Source organism: Notolepis coatsorum (genome assembly GCF_963971535.1).
Source record: "Notolepis coatsorum genome assembly, chromosome: 17".
NCBI classification, from domain to species: domain Eukaryota; kingdom Metazoa; phylum Chordata; class Actinopteri; order Aulopiformes; family Paralepididae; genus Notolepis; species Notolepis coatsorum.
In genome coordinates this window covers 69,566,356-69,584,671 of record NC_140181.1, presented here as the reverse complement: position 1 = coordinate 69,584,671, position 18,316 = coordinate 69,566,356, and the positions used below count along the sequence as shown (strand labels likewise).

Here is an 18,316-nt window from a genome sequence, read left to right as displayed (position 1 = left end):
ATTAGAATGGGACATCCGCCTATTTGCAGGGTTGGACGTGCATTTACTTACATTTTTAACGTTTTATTTTATTTATTATTTTATTTATAGCATAGCCTATAAACATACATACATGCTACGCACACACGCAGACACACTCACTGACACACGTCGATACTATGCTAATTTGTGCAGGTGAACCCATCCCGTCCTATCAGAAAGCAACATGCAAATGTCTCAGGTGTGATCCAGGGAGGGACGCGAGCGAATGGATAGTGTTGGAATATCAGCTGTATAACCAACAGCAGGTGTAGTCGTTTGGAATTTAACTATAATTTGAATTCTGAAAAGTCAGTGTAATTTATCAGATACAGATGTGGACAATATAAGGAGGTGTTCAGGCTGTTGTTGGACTGGGAGGGAGGGGAGGCACTCATTCATGGCAAGATAATGTTCATCTAATATTTTTGGGCATAATAGGCGCGTGTATGACATGTATAGTATCACATTATTGAGCGCACAGTGACAGCGACATCACCGTTAACATTCGTAGATGTAGAATGGACATAGATCCGAGGCTGGAGTCAAGTGTATGGGTCGGGAAGAAGAGACACCGAGCGGTGTTGACCGGATGGTATTTCAACTGGACTGAGGTTGATAAGAAGAACCGTGATAAGAAAACGAGTAAGTTGACCATCTTTTATGTGCACGTTAAAAAAAAGTTTCTTTGCCTCCCAAGTATTTGATGAATAAACTGGAAGTTCTATAGGGCATGTCGAGAATGTTGTGCAACAGTATAGCCTACCATAAATACGTTTTATAAGCCATAGCCATTTCATGCAGTTTATTTACAAATATTTACTCAATATTTTCATGTGAAACAGAGTAGCCGAACTATATCATTCAAAAGGTAAAGCTTTGCACAGGGAGTTACTTTACTTATAGGTTGATGATGTGCACGCACCAGTGGAAAGCTATAAATAAATAATAAATCAAGACATCTTTATTGAGAGACAGGAAAACAGATTCACAGAGCTGATAAAGTAGCTTTGGCTTATACTTAATTATTGAAGTACAACACCACACACAAATATTGTTCTTCAACTTTCATGTTGAATACCGAATACTTTGAATACCGTTTGTCACAAATGTATCAGAACAAGACAAACGTCTTTCTCAGGTCTGCATCCCCTTAACAATTGTGTGTATTGAGCCGTACTGTATTGTACCCATTCTGCAATCTGTTAAATAAAGTTTTCATTCATTCATTCATTCATTCATTCATTCATTCATTCATTCATTCATTCATTCATTCATTCATTCATTCATGTAGTTGGGGGCCTGTCTTGCAGGGTGAGGGGCCTAATTGCAGGGTGATCCTTATAAATTAGTTTTCAGCAATCAATGAATGAATGAGAACTTTATTTAACAGATTGCAGAATGGGTACAATACAGTACGGCTCAATACACACAATTGTTAAGGGAATGCAGACCAGAGAAAGACGTTTGTCTTGTTTACATCAGGGTCCCCCATTTTCAACTCGTATCGACATTTATGACATACACAACATGCATGACATTTATGGCATAGGGACATACAGGTATTTAGTACTGATACATTTGTGACATAAACGGTATTCAAATATACAGTACTGTTACCCATAGATCCTGACAAGAGTTGATGGGGAGGGGACTGTACATTAGGAGGGGGTGGGTGGGTGGGAGAGAAATATACATACGGTGGGGTGGAGACTGTACATTTGGAGGGGGTGGGTGGGTGGGAGAGAAATATACATATGGCGGGGAGAGAATATATACATGCGGTGGGGAGGAGACTGTCTATTAGGAGGTGGTGGGGGGTTTGGGCATTTACGGTGGCCAGTTTCGAATTGCAGCCTCCCGTAGGTGCTCTTTAAGAGCGGTTCTGAATGTGGGTAGGGATTCACATTCCTTTACAGCTTTGGGTAGGGCGTTCCACATTGATGTGGCATAATTGCTAAATGTGTTTAGTCCCTTGTTTGAGCCGAATCTGGGTTTAACATGATTTGTTGAGCTTCCTCTGGTGTCATGGTATTCACTGACCTTTGGGAAGTATTTTGACATGTACATGGGTACCTTAGTCGTATAGTGTATCTTGTAGACCAGGCCCGTTGCTGTACTCTGTCGTCTACTCTAAGCCATCCTAGGTTGTCAAAGTGGGCAGGGGTGAGGTGGGTTCTGGGGGTAAGGTCAAGTAGTAGTCTGACCAGTTTGTTTTGTGATGTTTGTAATCTTGTTTTTAGCGCCTTTGAGGTGCTTTGGTACCATGAGGTGCAAGCATAGTCATAGTACCCTTGAATGAGTGCTCCTGCCAGAGTCTTCAGGGTATTCTTTTTTACCAGAGAGGAGATCCGGTACAAGAATCTAGTTCGTTGGTTGACTTTTTTATTACATTGGATGCCATTTTGTCACAGGAAAGATTAGCCTCTAGGATGGAACCCATGTAGGTAATTTCGTCTTTCCTTGTGACAATATTGTCACCCACTGTAACTGAGAAGCCGTCTGTCTTGCTGAGTTTGTTATTTGAACCGAAGAGAATGGACTCTGTTTTGCCCATGTGTAATGATAGTTTGTTATCAGCCAGCCATATGCAGATTTTGCCTAGTTCCGAGCTGAGGGTTTTTTCAACCTGCAACTTGTTCTTGTCAGAGACCAGCAGGGCTGAGTCGTCCGCAAACAGGAACAAGTTGCAGTCACAGACTGACTACATGTCATTTGCATAAATTAGGAACAGTAGCGGTCCTAGTATGCTTCCTTGTGGAACACCACAGCTCACTGTGAGGGGGGGGGATAGAGTACCGTTTACCTCTACCATCTGTTCTCTCCCCTCCAGGTAGGATTGCATCCAGCTCACTGATAAACTAAAACTATCAAAACCAATTGCTTTTAGCTTGTCAATCAGAATGGAGTGATTGACAGTGTCGAAGGCCTTTTGTAGGTCCAGCATGACCATGCCGCAGTATTTGCCCGCGTCCACCTCTTGTTTGATGTGGTCGTTCAAATAGAGGAGGCATGTGTCAGTGGAGTGGGACGTTCTGAAGCCAGATTGGAATTCGTAGATTCGATTTTTTTGCGCCAGGTACTTTTCGACCTGTTCGTAGACTATTTTCTCCATGACTTTCGAGATGGCGGTAAGAATAGAAACAGGGCGGTAGTTGCCTGGGTCTAATTTGCTGCCCTTTTTGTGCAGAGGGGTCACTCTCGCAATTTTGAAGTCTTTGGGGACATGTCCCTGTTTTATAGAGGTTTATTATGTGTGTGTGATGACTGGGGTGATGGCGGCTGCTGAGTCTGAGGAATTTGGAGGGGATATTGTCATGGCCAGTGGCCTTGTTAGGTTGGAGGGCGCTAAATTTTTTGAGTACCTCATCGGTTGTTACCATTTCCAGTTTGAAGTCGTCTTTGTGGACCCATAGGTTCTTGTAGTATGCTACTATGTGTTCTACCCCATAATGCCCTGAGTGGGAGGGCAGTTTGTTTACCAGTGTTGTGGCTATGTTTGTGAAGAAGATGTTTAAGTAATTGGCTACATCCAGCTTGTCTGTGATGAGCGTGTTGTCCGTCTTTATGTTTATGTTTGAGAATCTGGTTTTAAGTTTTTTACTGCAGCCTAGTTGATTATTGAGTCATTTCCAAAGTTCACGTGGTTTGTTTTTGTTTTCCTCAGTTTTGTCATTGATGAAATTTCTTTTTGCGGTTTTGATCATGGTGTTTACGTCATTTCTTAGTCTGTTTCTTTGAATTTTTAGTTCAACCACGTGGGCTTGGAGTTCACTGTTTGAGCTTTTGGAAAGCGTTGTCTGACTTTTATGAAGTTCAGAGCAAAGAAGAAGAACGAGTTAAACGGCACCAACACGAAACACAACTCTGAGAGACAGCTTACTCAAAACAAAGAGAAGGCATGCACACACGCTTCACACACGCACACACACACACACACACGTGTGACTAGCATTACAACATGGACCACAAACAATGAAGCAGCCTGTGAGAAAATCCAGACCACATGACAAATGAATTAATCTAGATGGGGAAACTCTAAACTGTTCCTTGAGGTTCTTTCCTATGTTTGCAGTAGTCTTACGATAACTCGTTGCAGTTTGCTTGTGTGACGGTCTGTATGGTTTAAAGTTTCAGTACCGGTGTCAGAGGTGATTGGAGTGGAAGGAGGTCAAGTGGAGGTTCTGCCCCAGAAGTCTGTTGAAGATGCGGACAAAGACTTCACAGGTAGGTTAACCGTTAGAGGCTACTATCAGAGAGCCAAAGGTCACAGGTCATACTGAACCAAACAATAAAGCACCCTTAAACATCGCTCTTGGAACGATGATTTGTTCCTTTACAGAATAACAATGCAACATAAAAATAATGTGAACCTGTGGGTATGGGGGGGCGACAGTGGCTCAGGAGGTAGAGCGGTCTTCTGATAATGATAATACAGATGAGCAGATTGGCACCTTGCATGGTTGCCTCCACCGTCGGTGTGTGAATGTAAGGCATAAGTTGTAAAGCGATTTGGATAAAAGCTGCTATATAAATGCAGTCCATTTGCCATTTTTACATTTACATGAATAGTGGCAGTTCCATGAGATACTATGAGCCTATGTTCCTAGTACATTGCATTAGGTGCTCTAATGGTCTGTGTGCTTTGTTCCGAAGTGTTTCTTCAGGCTATGTGTCTCTTCCACTTCCAGTTTTTTATGTGAAGCGCAGCAGCAGTAGTGGTACCTATGGGTTGCTATGGAGACTCGGCCGGACCCACTTCAGCTGTGCCAGTCGGGATCTGAGAGACCAGTGGATAAAACATCTAAAAGCTGCCCTCAGAACTCACAGTAAGGATGAGCTGTGAGATGGAATACCAGAACGACCTCATGGCCCATATCTTATTACCGGTATATATGAATACAGTATTGTTAACCCTTTCACTACCACACTACAGAAAGTTAACCGTCTGTAGTGTGGTAGTGAAAGGGTTAACCTTCTGTATTGTCGCAGTGAAAGGGTTAACCATTTGGTAGTGTGGTAGTGAAAGGGTTGATCTTTTCAGGTGCACAATCTCAAGTATGAGGTAGCATTTTGATAACTGACTATTCTAATGAGGATGTAACCATGGCTACTGGTCATTTAAACCTTTAGAGTTCTAGAATACCAAGAGAACATTCCAAAAAACGTACACCTGAAACGGTCAACATTATAGTACAAGAAAACGTTTTTGTTATGCATTATATTATTCTAATAATCTATGGAATTATGCACAGTTGATTACATTCAATACTTTTACTGGTCACTTGTTAGTCATCATTGACCTACACACTCTGACTGTTTTTCATCCATCCATCACCACCTTTAGGTCCTGTACGACCGCACAGGTTGCTGGTGTTCATCAACCCGTTTGGAGGGAAGAAGAGAGGAAGGAAGATCTATCACTCCCTGGTTGCCCCTCTGTTTGAGCTGGCCGGTATCAGCTCTCATGTCGTAGGTAAGGCGCACACGGCAACCGTGAACCATGTACGGGACATTGGGGGAAATGCATCACAGTATTAAGATGTTAGTAGTTTGAGAACTGACTTTAGTTTTTGTCCTTTAGTGACTGAAAGGGCCAATCAGGCCAGAGATCACTTGCTGAAGAAAGACCTGACAGGCTTTGACGGGTAAGACGCGGCAATGTATCCAGTATGCAAACACAATGGTATGGAAAGATTGCAGTCGGCAAAGTCCCTTGGGGGCGTGAGGTCATGACAGAAACGCTTGTTTCTCCCCAACAGTGTGGTGTGTGTGGGCGGGGATGGAATGTTCAGCGAAATACTGCACGGCGTGATTGGACGAACACAACAGGAGGCGGGGCTTTCCGAGAATGACCCCAGTGTGAATCTACAGCCTTGTGACCTTCATATTGGCATCATTCCCGCTGGTACTACGACTGATAAGAAATGTTAATAAACTCCATGACTATATTTAAAGCCGGGTTCTTATCAGATTGATGATGTTGCATGGTGTATGTATTCTATCTCTAGGCTCTACTGACTGTGTGTGTTATGCCACCGTGGGAGTGAATGACCCAGTTACTTCAGTTTTACACATCATCATCGGTAAGAGATGATCATATTTCCATCCCATAACACAGAACCATTATTTCACCTTGTTTTTGCATAGTATCACCATCATTGAACACTTACTTATCCATTCGGCCCTCCTCATTCCCACAATTACTTGCAGGAGACTCTCAGCCTCTGGATGTGGGCTCTGTCTACCACCCTTCCTCTGTGGTGCGCTACTCTGTGTCTCTGTTGGGCTATGGCTTCTATGGAGATGTGCTGGCTGAGAGTGAGAGGCATCGCTGGATGGGACCGCTCAGATACGACTACTCGGGTATGGAGCTCTAGTGGATTGCAAATAATTGAATATGGTCAATGGAGATGCACACAGGTATGTACATAACTGTTATTACAATGGATTGGCTTTTTATTCTTGTTTGTTTAAAATGTAACCCTTTCACTGCTGACACGACAAAGGGTTAACCCTTTCACTACCACACTACAGAAGGTTAACCCTTTCACTACCACACTACAGACTGTTAACTAACTAACTAATAACTTCTGTAGTGTGGTAGTGAAAGGGTTAAACATATTTATTCTCAAAGTTTGCTATTGCTTGTCCTAAGTCATTGGAACATAATGACTCATTTATATAGTCTAGTCTTTGTTACTCCGTGTTATACGACCTTTCTCCATCATAAGTCCTCTTGTATATCGTGGGATTTTGTTTTGCTGCAACCAGCAGCTCTATTGGTTGGTTGGTCCACAAAAAAGTATCCACTCTAGCGGCCACAGGTTTCACCCTAGGAGGCATGGAGGTCACGTGTGTGTGTGTGTGTGTGTGTGTGTGTGTTCATGCCAATTGGCTAAAAGGAGGCATGGAAACGGTTGTGGCCCATAGCAAAAAGGTCATGGCTATTGCGAATCCATGCTTGTTTATTTACATTTGACCTGTTTGAACCTCTCTGTTCTCCGTCTAGGTACCATGGTGTACCTGAGCAACAGAAGCTATGCTGGCACAGTTCACTTCCTGCCAGCAGACCGCCTGCTCTCCAGTCCTCGGGACAACACACGATGCCTCTCAGGGTAAAACACAAACCGCCTAGAAACACAACAAAGATTCATGATCCTCGGGACAACACACGCTGCCTCTCGGGGTAAAACACACGCTGCCTCTCGGGGTAAAACACAAACCATGTAGAAACATAACAAAGATTCATGAAGCCACCCAAAAACATAGTTTCCATCGTCACTGTGTTCAGTAGAAAATTATGCCCCGTTTGTTGTGACATCGGCTTCCAATATGCAACCCAGCTGCGGGAAGGAAAGCAAACTTTATCCTCAGAACAATAATGAGATTGTTCAAACCATGGGTCCCGATATCACCATGACGACAAGTATTTTTAAACCCCCTGCAGTTCTTACAAAAGCCAAAATAAGCCACTCTGAAAAGAAGACACAAACACGGCAAAGTTATGTCCGTTGCCTCAAGAAGTCCATAGAAACGAATGAGCTTCATAAACTGAAGGAATCTTCATACATTGCCCCCCATTGCTTAATCTGGGCCCCAGCCTTATTTTGTTTCTAGCACAAGTTTCTAGCACAAGAATACATGAAACCCTGTCCTCTCTGATAGCAAGCAAGAAAGCTATCACAAGAAGATGGTTAAAACCAGAGGCACCTACAGTAGAAGATTGGATAGACGTAACTCATGACATCTACATAATGGAAAAGATGTAATTTTCAATACAAATTCAGCAGGAGAAGTTCTACCGGATCTGGTCGAAATGGACAGAATACGTCAAACGCACACGATCTGACTTTTGCTAAAAGTAATAACGATCTAATGTAAAGGATCCTCCCCAGGAACAGCCGCTAGCCTATCTGATATATTGTATTATTGTTTTATGTTCTGTCTTATGTCTGACCCTATGTGATGTCCCCCCCCCCCCCCTTTATTTTTATTTTTTTTATTATCTTAATTTAAATTTAATTTTGTCCTTGTTTTTATTATTGAATCTTATTTTTGTTTGTCTTTTATTTTATGTTCTTCTTCTCTCCTCTCTTTTTGTCACCCCCACCCCTTCCCTCTTTCTCTCCTTCCCCCCCTCTTTCCTCCCCAACTTCTGCTCACTCTATGTTACCTGATGTGTACCAAAAAATTAATCTAGTGGCCATTGCCCACTGGTAAAATAAAAAATTTCAAAAAAAAGAAACCCTGTCCTCTCTTGAGGGCCTGACACAAGACTACATGAAACCCTATCCTGTCTTAAGGTCTTGAGGGCCTGGTACAAGACTACATGAAACCCTGTCCTGTCTTAACACATTCGGGGCCATTGGGATTAGACTATGAGGCCAGCTTTTCATTACAAGTTTTCACTGTGCGTGAGGTTGTTTGTAGAGCTAAATCTATATTATTGCTATGTGTCCATTGTCACTGTCAATTGACAGTATAAACCTTCCCTTCAATATGCCATAAAGAAATAATTTTTTCATCAATACGTTCCCGTTTTATAGCGTCGTGAATATCAACGTTATATCGGTATGGTCTGGGGTAATTCCTGCAAAGCTAGTTATAGAGCGCTAAGCTAATAACGTTAAATCGATTAGCGTAGAGTTTTTATTTTAATTTTTAATTTTTTTGGACTGGGATGGCGCTGCTAAGACCGGCTGCCTATCTGTGCGCTCCGTCGAGACTGTGCTTACTTTTGTTAATATTTATAGTTTTGAGTTTTGTTTGTACCAACTGTAGGTGCATTTAATGTGTATGACCGTCAGTCACTCATAGACATTGGATTACGGGAAATTTACCAACTGGATTACTCTCGGGATCAGCTCGCCGAACAACAACAGTGGCCCGCCGAGATCTTGAGGACAATCGGACCAGACCTCGACCCACGCAACAACAAAGGATCCAGGCGACGAGGAAAAAGAGCCGGTGTCCGAAACAGACTGCGAGCCAGGCGACACCGAACGCCACTACCCAGTATATTGCTAGCCAATGTACAATCAATAGACAATAAACTGACGACATCAGAGCAAGGATTCAATTCCAAAGAGACGTTAGAGATTGTAATGTTCTCTGCTTCATCGAGACGTGGTTGACGCCGGACGTCCCAGACCACGCTATCCAACCGGCCGATCACTTCTTCATACACCGCAAGGATCGTACAGCAGAATCCGGCAAGCAGCGGGGAGGTGGAATAGCCTTCATGTTGAACAACAATTGGAGCGATCCAGCCAACGTGAAGGAACTTTTGAACCACGTACTGCTCCCCCAACCTGGAATATATATCAATCAAGTGTCTGCCTTTCTTTCTCCCGAGAAAGTTAACGTTTATCATCTTGGTCAGAGTGTATATTCCCCCACAAGCTAACACAGGCGACGCGCTGTCCCTGCTTCATGACGAGGTAAATAGAATCCAAGCAGCGAATATTGACTCTGCCATTTTGGTTGTGGGCGATTTCAATAGCGCCAATCTGAGAAAAGTATTGCCGGACTTCTACCAGCATGTGACTTGTAACACCAGAGGCGGTAACATTTTAGACCACTGTTACTTATTCAAGTGTGGATACAAGGCTCATTCTGAGAGTGGCTTCGGCAAATCTGATCATGCTGCCATCTTTCTTTCTCCGGAGTATAAACAAAGACTCAAATGCGCGCCGGTAGTCTCGCGAGAGGTGCAGAAATGGTCTGTCGAATCAGAGGGCTCACTCCAAGCTGCGCTGGAATGTACAGACTGGGGTGTGTTCTGCGATAATACAGATAACATTAATGACTACACGGAGACAGTGCTGGACTTTGTTCGTACTTTGGTGGAAGAAACAATCCCCACTACCACAATTAGAGTTTACCCAAACCAAAAGCCCTGGGTAGACAAATCCGTCCGTGAAGCTCTGAAAGCGCGCACCACAGCATACAACGCCAGGCTTGTGGCAGGCAACATGAATGACCACAAGGTGGCGAGATACAACGTAAGGAGGACAGTAATAGAAGCAAAGGGGCGCTACAGGAATAAAATTGAACTTCAGTTTGAACAGGCTGACTCTAGAGCTATGTGGCAGGGCCTCAAAACGATGACAGATTACAAAGGCACCTCCCTCAAACTGAACGGTGACATCTCCTTAGCAAATGATCTCAATACCTTCTATGCGAGGTTTGAGGCTGGGAATAACAACACCAGCCTACAAGCCACTGCAATGGAGGGGGGGGGGGGTCTGCTGATGGAGACTCAGTGTTCAGGGTAACAGAACATGAGGTGAGGAGGACCTTTTAAGAAAGTGAATATCAGGAAGGCAGCAGGACCGGAAGGCATCCCCGGCCGCGTCCTAAAGGTCTGTGCCGACCAACTGGCCCCGGTATTCACTGACATATTTAACCTGTCCTTGGAACAGGCTGTCATCCCCACCTGTCTGAAGAAGTCCACTATCATCCCTGTACCTAAAAAAATCCAAGCCTGCTTGCCTCAACGACTACCGCCCTGTAGCTCTCAGTTGGCGTGTTCCTTAAGGGCCTGGTACAAGACTACATGAAACCCTGTCCTGTCTTAAGGTCTTGAGGGTCTGGTACAAGACTACATGAAACACTATCCCGTCTACGGTTCATGTATATGAGCATGGTCTTCAGGGTCCCTCCTAATGAGTGGGGGAAAGTGTTCTTGGCAGTCGCATTCCCCATAGTTTGGCCTGCCAATGGTGTCAATACCCTCTTAGAGATATTACCAATGTCGCCACCTGCAATGGAGACTCGGGTGTTGGATGTACCCTAAGGAGGGCAGGAGCCATGGCAACACAGGGGAACTTGATCTTGAAGAAAGGCGAGCCACGACCTCCTGGACTTTTGTCTGGCGTCTGTGAGAATGTAGCGTTCCTGTCTTTGTCTGGCCCAACTACCCCTGGTGATTAGTCGGGAGGAGAGGATGCGCCATAGGAATGGATGTCGGGGTCAAGTAACTTGTCATATAACCCAGGCTCAGGTTTCCAGTTGTCACACTGAGTGCCTTTACATGCACATTAATATTCTGGATACAAGCAGATTAGTGCCTTCATATCTCGGATCACAAAATGTCCTTGTATACATAAGTTGTTTATCTGCCTCAATCAGTCTTCTTCTTCTTCAATACTCAATCAGTATTCGGGTCAATTCAGACTTATCTCACTACAATATGTATAATACCTCTGCTTTTTTAAACCGAATACTGACGATGCCTAACAATATCAGAATGTGTTACTTCTGTTGTGTGTATGAATAGGTGCAGTGTTTGCTCTCAGAGCACAGAGAGACTGTTCCCTCATTCTGACTCCAGCTCACTGTACAGCTCCAAATACAGCCAGTTCAGTACCGACTCTGAGAGTAAGAACACACACACACACACACACACACACACGCACACACTGAGGGCGTAAAGGTAACATGGCTGGAGGGCCATAATAGGCCAGACAATGTGACTGGACATGGATAATTTAGACATGAAACAAGTGAATAACAGCAATAACGTTTGTTCCTTGCAAAATCACTCCTCAAAGATAATTAAATCTTGCATACAAGTTGACCAAATACAGTATATTCCTTTTGAGGGCTCGCTGGCACCTACTTTTGGCAACCCTGGTCTAATGCAATGTCTTCTCTCCCTCTAGGTGAGTGGGTGAGTGTGGAGGGCACGTTTAGGTGCGTGTCTCTTACTTGCATGTCCAGCTCCTGTCCCAGAAGCCCCCTGGGACTGTCCCCCTCCGCCCACCTGGCCGACGGGACTGGGGACCTCATCTTGGTGCGGGACACCGACCAGTTGTCCTTCCTCACCTTCCTCCACAGACACACCAGCTCAGAGGACCAGGTATGGCCCGGGTGCAATAGGAACATATGGAGACTGATGTGCGTGGCTTGCTCTATTCAGTCACATTGGGTCTCATTCTCGAACGTAGTTACGACAAAATATTTCGTCTTAGCCAGATTTCGGCCTATTTAAGACATATTAGGGCTGGGAGTGGGAGTCCTCAAATTTTCCTGAGATCTTATTTGAGAGCAGATCCAAGAGTGCTGAGGAGCACTCTTAAATATGCTCTCAGCCCACGATCAAATCTCATGATTGATTGACTAATTTAAAACTTTATTACAACTTGACAGACTGTGTTCTCATAGTGATTCCTTCATGTTAACGCTACAGGCCTCCTTGGAATTAATTACTTGATCATAATTAAAATAAATATGACAATATTTGTACGATAAGAAATTACGCATTTGATGTCGGAAAAATAAATAATATGGATTCATCTGATCACAGGGCAGCTGGATTAACCATATCTGAACCAGCTATTTTGGACAAATGTATAATTACTTTAATTACTCAGATATTCAAACACAATTATGCAATTATTGTGAAATGATTGAAAATAATAATAATTTAATGCCTTCTGTGGAATTTGCATTTCTTATTTGTTACACATCTGTTTTAATGATTAATTATATACATTTGAAAGAATGCAGGTCAACATGCAATGTATCCCATTGATTGGTATTGATTGAAAACTTTATTAACAGATTGCAGAATGGGTACAGTACAGCTCAATTACATAAGGGGATGCAGACCAGAGAAAGAATTTCGTCTTGTTTACATCAGGGTCCCCCATTTTCAATTCATCATAACATATATGACACACACGACACAGATAGACAGTACTGCTACATCTATACATTCATGACATACCAGATTTGCAAATACAGTACTGTTTGTGATACAAAAAGAGTCCAGAAAAGAGAGTACATTTGACGTAGAAACTGTTGGAGGAGGTTGGAGGGGTGGTAGACTTACACTGTACAAGCAAAACTGTACATTGGAATATTGACAACCATACTTCGTCATTTACTGTACATTGAAGGGGGTTGATATAGCTATAAACCTGCATTCCTTCGAATGTATCAATTAAACTTATATTGAAATACACTATATAGCCTATACACCAACACTGAAATGACAGTGGATAAATAAATAAGAACTAAAGCTAATCGGTGGAAATAGACTGCATTAATATTCCATAACAAGTCTTGTGTGCGCCTACGAATGAACAGTAGCCTATAGGCTTATGGAATAATAAGCCATACTGCTTCATTCATTACGCCCGCCGGCCCGTAGGCTATATATATTATATGTCATTCATTCATTCATATACAGTACTGCGCGCGCGCGTGTGTGTACCGCAAGCTGTATATGATGCCAATACATTAATCAATCTAGTTTTGATGGGCGCAAGCGTGATTATGAAACCTAGCCGCATTTCTCGGAGACTCTCTCTGATTGGCACTGACTGACGCTAGGTTTCGCAATCACGCGGCTCTCAAAGCACTTCCGCCATTCCATTTCACACAGCTGCGTCAACAGTTGCTTTATAAGGACTGTCGGGGGCGTGGTTTGTATGCAAATGAGCTCAACGAGAACGCGCTTTGGAGTTTACGACATAATGCCATTCTCCAAGCAGATATCAGATCATATAATTTCTGCGACCGTTTCAGCCACTTAAGACATATCTCCAGCACGTTCAGGACTCAGAGTGTACTTGTCATAGATTATGTCTCAGTGGTTCCAAGATAAGTCTTCCAGAATATATCTTTGAAACATTTTCGGGAATGAGACCCATTGACCATTTTGAATGAGTTGATTGTGTAAAATACTTTGACTTATACTTTATAATTGTATACGTTTTGAGTTTTATATGCCCGGATTTTGTTACTGAAATGATCAAATACAATTAAATTAATTCTTAAAATATAATTTATCAAGCTATATAAATAGTGTCATCAAACCACGTTTTTGAGAAGATCACAGACAAAGTGAGATACCGGTAGGTTAATGTATTAGAATAAGGCCATTGTGGGCGGCTAGGTGGTGCAGTGGGCAAGGCACTCACCACCAATGCTGGAGACGCTGGGTTCGAGCCCAGCTCTCCACATTGTTTTCAGTTTGGCTGGTCGTCCGTACTAATACAATTGGCAGTATTAGAGGGTGGGAAAACTGATGGGTGGGGATCGGACGTTGTGGACAGCGACTCCTACAGGTCGGTTGGTGCGCCTGCGCAGTAGAATCAGGAAGCGACAGCGGCGGCGGCCCTCCAAAGCGCAGACCCCCGACGCTGAAAGATCGCGCTGCGCAGATGAAAAGATGCGACGGCTGCTACCTCGAGTACCGGAGGGGACTCGTGCAATGTATGGCTTCGTCCACATTACAGCCGGCTTGTGGGAGGCATGGCCAAACGGCGTTCGAGATAGGGGAGGGTAGAATTGGATGATACGAAATTGGGATGGGAGAAAAATAGAAAATGGGAGAAAAAGTGGATACAAAAAAAAAGAATAAGGCCATTGTAAAGTCTTTACATTCAACACAGAATGTTTATAGTTTATTTATCAATATTTATAATGCAACACGCTGGTTATGAAGTCAAGACATTGTTTTAGTGAAATATGATAAAAAACCAAAATCAACATTTGAACTAAGAACATCACCCATGTGTTAAAATGGCCCATTGTGACTTCAGACTGAAAATGAAATATGTATATTTTAGAGCCACTCAGGCAACATCAAACTAACTTGTTTTGAGATTAGGTATTAGTCCTCTTTGCAGACCATATTTATATTCAAATGTGTCCCAATACGCCATCTGACTGATTCCTCTCCTCTAAATAATCTCAGTTCGACATGCCTTTTGTGGAGGTCCACCGCGTGAAGGCGGTCCGTTTCTCTCTCCCGCCCGGAGAAGAGGAAGACGAGTACGACGAGGGAGAGGCGGTGATTGGTGGAGGGATGGAGGAACTCGGGACGGCGTGTGTGCACGGCGGCGAGAGCAGCAACACGTGTGGTTCCCAGCAGCAGCTGGCTGAGCTCGGGGCGGCGAGCGGCAGGAGGAGAAAGCAGGACTTCATGTGTGGTCTGTGTGGCAGTAAAGGTCCCGCTGTCTCGGTGTGGAACTGCGATGGCGAGATCCTGCCTTACGCAGAGATCCTCTGCAGGTGAGCCGTTACTGAGAGTGTAACCCATTTGTGTTGTTTTGAAAACATTGCTGTTATGATCTGAGCTGAAGCAGCCTGCCTGGACTCATCTGAGGCCAATTACAGAATAGTTTCTTCCCATTGCTATAATCTGCCCATCAAGTCCAAAGGACCAGAACTACAACTCATCAGTATTATACACATACAGTAACACAGGACACATAGTTTTATGATTACCTACTTATTCTAAGGCTATTCTCTGGGCACTGTTGATGCATCATACCCATAGTACTTTAGTACTTGTTGCTATTTTGGTGAGAATTTGAGGTAATTCTATGGTCGGTTGTAGTGAGTCACTCTGAATCTACCTAATAAGGCGGACTAATATAATTAGATTCGATTAAAAAGTACAGTGAAAATAAGTTTGGCATCCAACCAGAGTGCAAATGTAGCAGTAAAGTGCAACAGTAATAATAATAATAATAATAATAATAACTTTATTTGTATAGCACCTTTCATACAGGGGATTGCAGTTCAAAGTGCTTTACATCAGTAAGAAGATGAGATAAGACGTCAAATCTGTGTAAAACGAGCAGCAAAAGAAAAGCATATACAATGTACAGGTGATTAAACTGGGTACAAAATATACAAATTAGTACTAACAATGGATCTTCTCTGTACATGTCATGTCTATCTATCCATTGTCCTTCCTGGCTTGTTCTCTGAAAGAATAGATACACGCAGTCAAGTCTTTGAGGTGCTGGCAGCAACCGCACCACTTTCTGTAATCATCAACGTGTCAACGGCTACCTCGATGAAAGGCGGCCTTCAGCTGTTGAAAACGTTGGCGATTGTTAAAGAAAACTAGTCATTCACCGCTGTAACACAGTTGTATCGTTTCCCTCAGGATCCATGGTCAGCTGGTGCGCCTCTATGCCCGGGGCATCGAGGACGGAGCAGCGTTCCAGAGCTGCAGCAAGGGAGACGGGGACTGCACGGGGACATGTACACTACACGACTAACTGGTGCTAAATTACTACCGACTAACGCTACCTACCTCAATGCTAGTTGGTGAACGAAATGTGAGGAAGGGCGGCGAGGGTGTAGGAAAAAGGGAAATATGTAAATGTATCGACACACAACCAGCCCAGCCTTCAGCTCCAGGACACCACTGTCTGTACCGACCAAAGAATTAATCATATTTCAGGCAGTTTTAATAGGCCTTAACATGAATATATTCAAAACTATTTATTCTGAACATGTGTGTCTGTGTGTGTATATATGTACCATGTGTGTACGTTTAATATCCAGTACAGCTGCTTGTCAGTTTGGATGAAAACACCAGCTAAATGTTCATATTCTACATTACATTATATTTTTTATTTAATACTGTGCGTTCTGTGGTATATTTGCTTCCACTTCTGTATTTATGTACATTTTAGGATCCAGTTAATGGGAATGTGGCACCAACAGAGACATACAAATGTTTTAATAGACATACCTTTTTACAATAAACAAGTGTTGCTCGCAAAGTATTTATGGTTGTGATTGTATTAATGCTCACTTCAGACCTGCAGCAGCAGCTTGCCTTCCATTGTTCTAAATCTAAAGTATTTCTACAGCAGGTACCAGTTTGTCTAGTGTTCTTCAAACCACATTTTCTTGGAACAGTTTGGAAAACATTTCAGCGTCGCTATCTTCCGACCGGCATACCACACAGCCCGACGAGCCAAGCTCTGCATCAGAGGAATCTCATGACATGACTAAATTACAGCACAGTGTGTACGATAACAGCCATGCTCTAAAATAACACAACATACATGATTGTCTTTTGACCCACGCTCCTTCCTTTGGTCGTCCTACGAGCTGGCTGCCTGTTATTTTTCTACAACGGAGTTCGGCGATTTGCGAATCTGATTGGCCAGTGTAATTTCTGGTCATCTGACGCGTACGCCCAATCGTGGGACCGCAAATTTCTACACTGGTTAGGCTTAGGCGCTCGTTCGAAGTCGGTTAAGGTTAGAGTTTGTCTTAGAGCAGGGCGATAGAACACCAGCCCTGATTCCGACGGTTAAGCTTAGGCACTCTTTCGAAGTTGGTTAAGGTTAGGGTTAGGCGATAGAACGCCAGGTGCTTTGCAGGCTGTTCGACGCGGATATGGGCAAAGACACAGCTCGTCACGCTATTGGGCGCACATGTCACATGACCAGAAATGTCAGTGGCCAATCGGATTCGCAAATCGCCGAACTCCGTTGTAGAAAATATAGACGCGACCTGCCTGGCGCAGAGAGCAGTCTATCCGGTGTGTGTGGAGAGACGAGAGGCCCCCAGCTAGGCCATGTACCTGGCAGAGACGGACACAGGCAACAGGAAACCGCATCAGTCAGCAGCCGGCAGCTCAGAGGAAAAACAGGGTGTAAGGCTGACTGACGGACGTACTGAAGGACACCCATCGTGTGAAAGTTATTCATGCAATACAAAAGGATTACAGCAGAATGATCTCTTCTCCTTATTGGGTTTCAATTGTAAAGGTGTGATTTTAAGATTGCCTACCTAGTATTACCTGTTGGACAAGGGTGGGGGGGGGTGTTGAGAGTTTCATCTGGTCTTTGTACCATTTTGCACAAGTGTGACTCAGGTTTGAGGGGATCCACCTGTACATTATTATTGAACCACACCTAAATTCATGATATTTTCCAGGGCAAAAAAATGATTGCAATAGTTTACAGATATCACTAAATGGTACACAAAATGAGCAGAGTCACTGAATATAAATATCTGGGCCTGTGGATAGACAAAAAAATGAACCTTTAAATTTCATACTGAGAAACTCAAAAGGTTGGCTTTTTGTACATAAATTGCTCAAGATTCCCTCAATTCTGTCAGAAAAGAGTTGAGTCAATATTTGTATCTGTTCTTGATTATGGAGATGTCATTCATCGTCAGGCTTCAGCTTCCACCCTGAAACCCTTGGATTTTTTATTTGATTTTCTGATTAGATTTGATTTGGTGTTTTTTATTTTCGTGTCTTGCATACAGGTATGTATGCCCAGCCCATATGGGCTTACAAGACACATAAACAATAAGTATATAATAGTATACTTGACAAATTACTTGACAAATTATGACATTGGACTATCTACCACTCTGCACTTAGATTTATTACTGGAGATGGGTATGATACACACCATTGTATCCTTTTTTACAGTAAGGTTGGTTGGCCATCGCTGGCAGCTCAGCGAGACTATCATTGGCTCTTGTACATTTTCAAGGCATTGACTGGCAAACA

At 43.3% G+C, this 18,316-nt stretch overlaps 1 protein-coding gene across 1 annotated transcript; it reads left to right on the top strand.

Annotated features, from left to right (window-relative positions):
• The first annotated feature begins 272 nt into the window (after positions 1-272).
• LOC311244491 (ceramide kinase) lies at positions 273-16,562 on the top strand. Its single transcript, XM_084334033.1, has 13 exons — positions 273-663; positions 4,150-4,245; positions 4,710-4,847; positions 5,366-5,494; positions 5,603-5,666; positions 5,781-5,926; positions 6,030-6,104; positions 6,232-6,384; positions 7,031-7,136; positions 11,303-11,403; positions 11,688-11,884; positions 14,732-15,048; positions 15,935-16,562. The coding sequence occupies exons 1-13, from the start codon at positions 540-542 to the stop codon at positions 16,047-16,049; spliced, it is 1,761 nt and encodes a 586-aa protein (XP_084190159.1). The 5' UTR covers positions 273-539; the 3' UTR covers positions 16,050-16,562.
• Positions 16,563-18,316: the final 1,754 nt, after the last annotated feature.

Bases quoted from the DNA above. Each gene is read 5' to 3' on its own strand.
- LOC311244491 (XM_084334033.1), top strand. From the start codon at position 540: ATGGACATAGATCCGAGGCTGGAGTCAAGTGTATGGGTCGGGAAGAAG. The intron at 664-4,149 runs GTAAGTTGACCA...TATGGTTTAAAG, and splicing joins GAACCGTGATAAGAAAACGA to TTTCAGTACCGGTGTCAGAG. The intron at 4,246-4,709 runs GTAGGTTAACCG...TTCCACTTCCAG, and splicing joins TGCGGACAAAGACTTCACAG to TTTTTTATGTGAAGCGCAGC.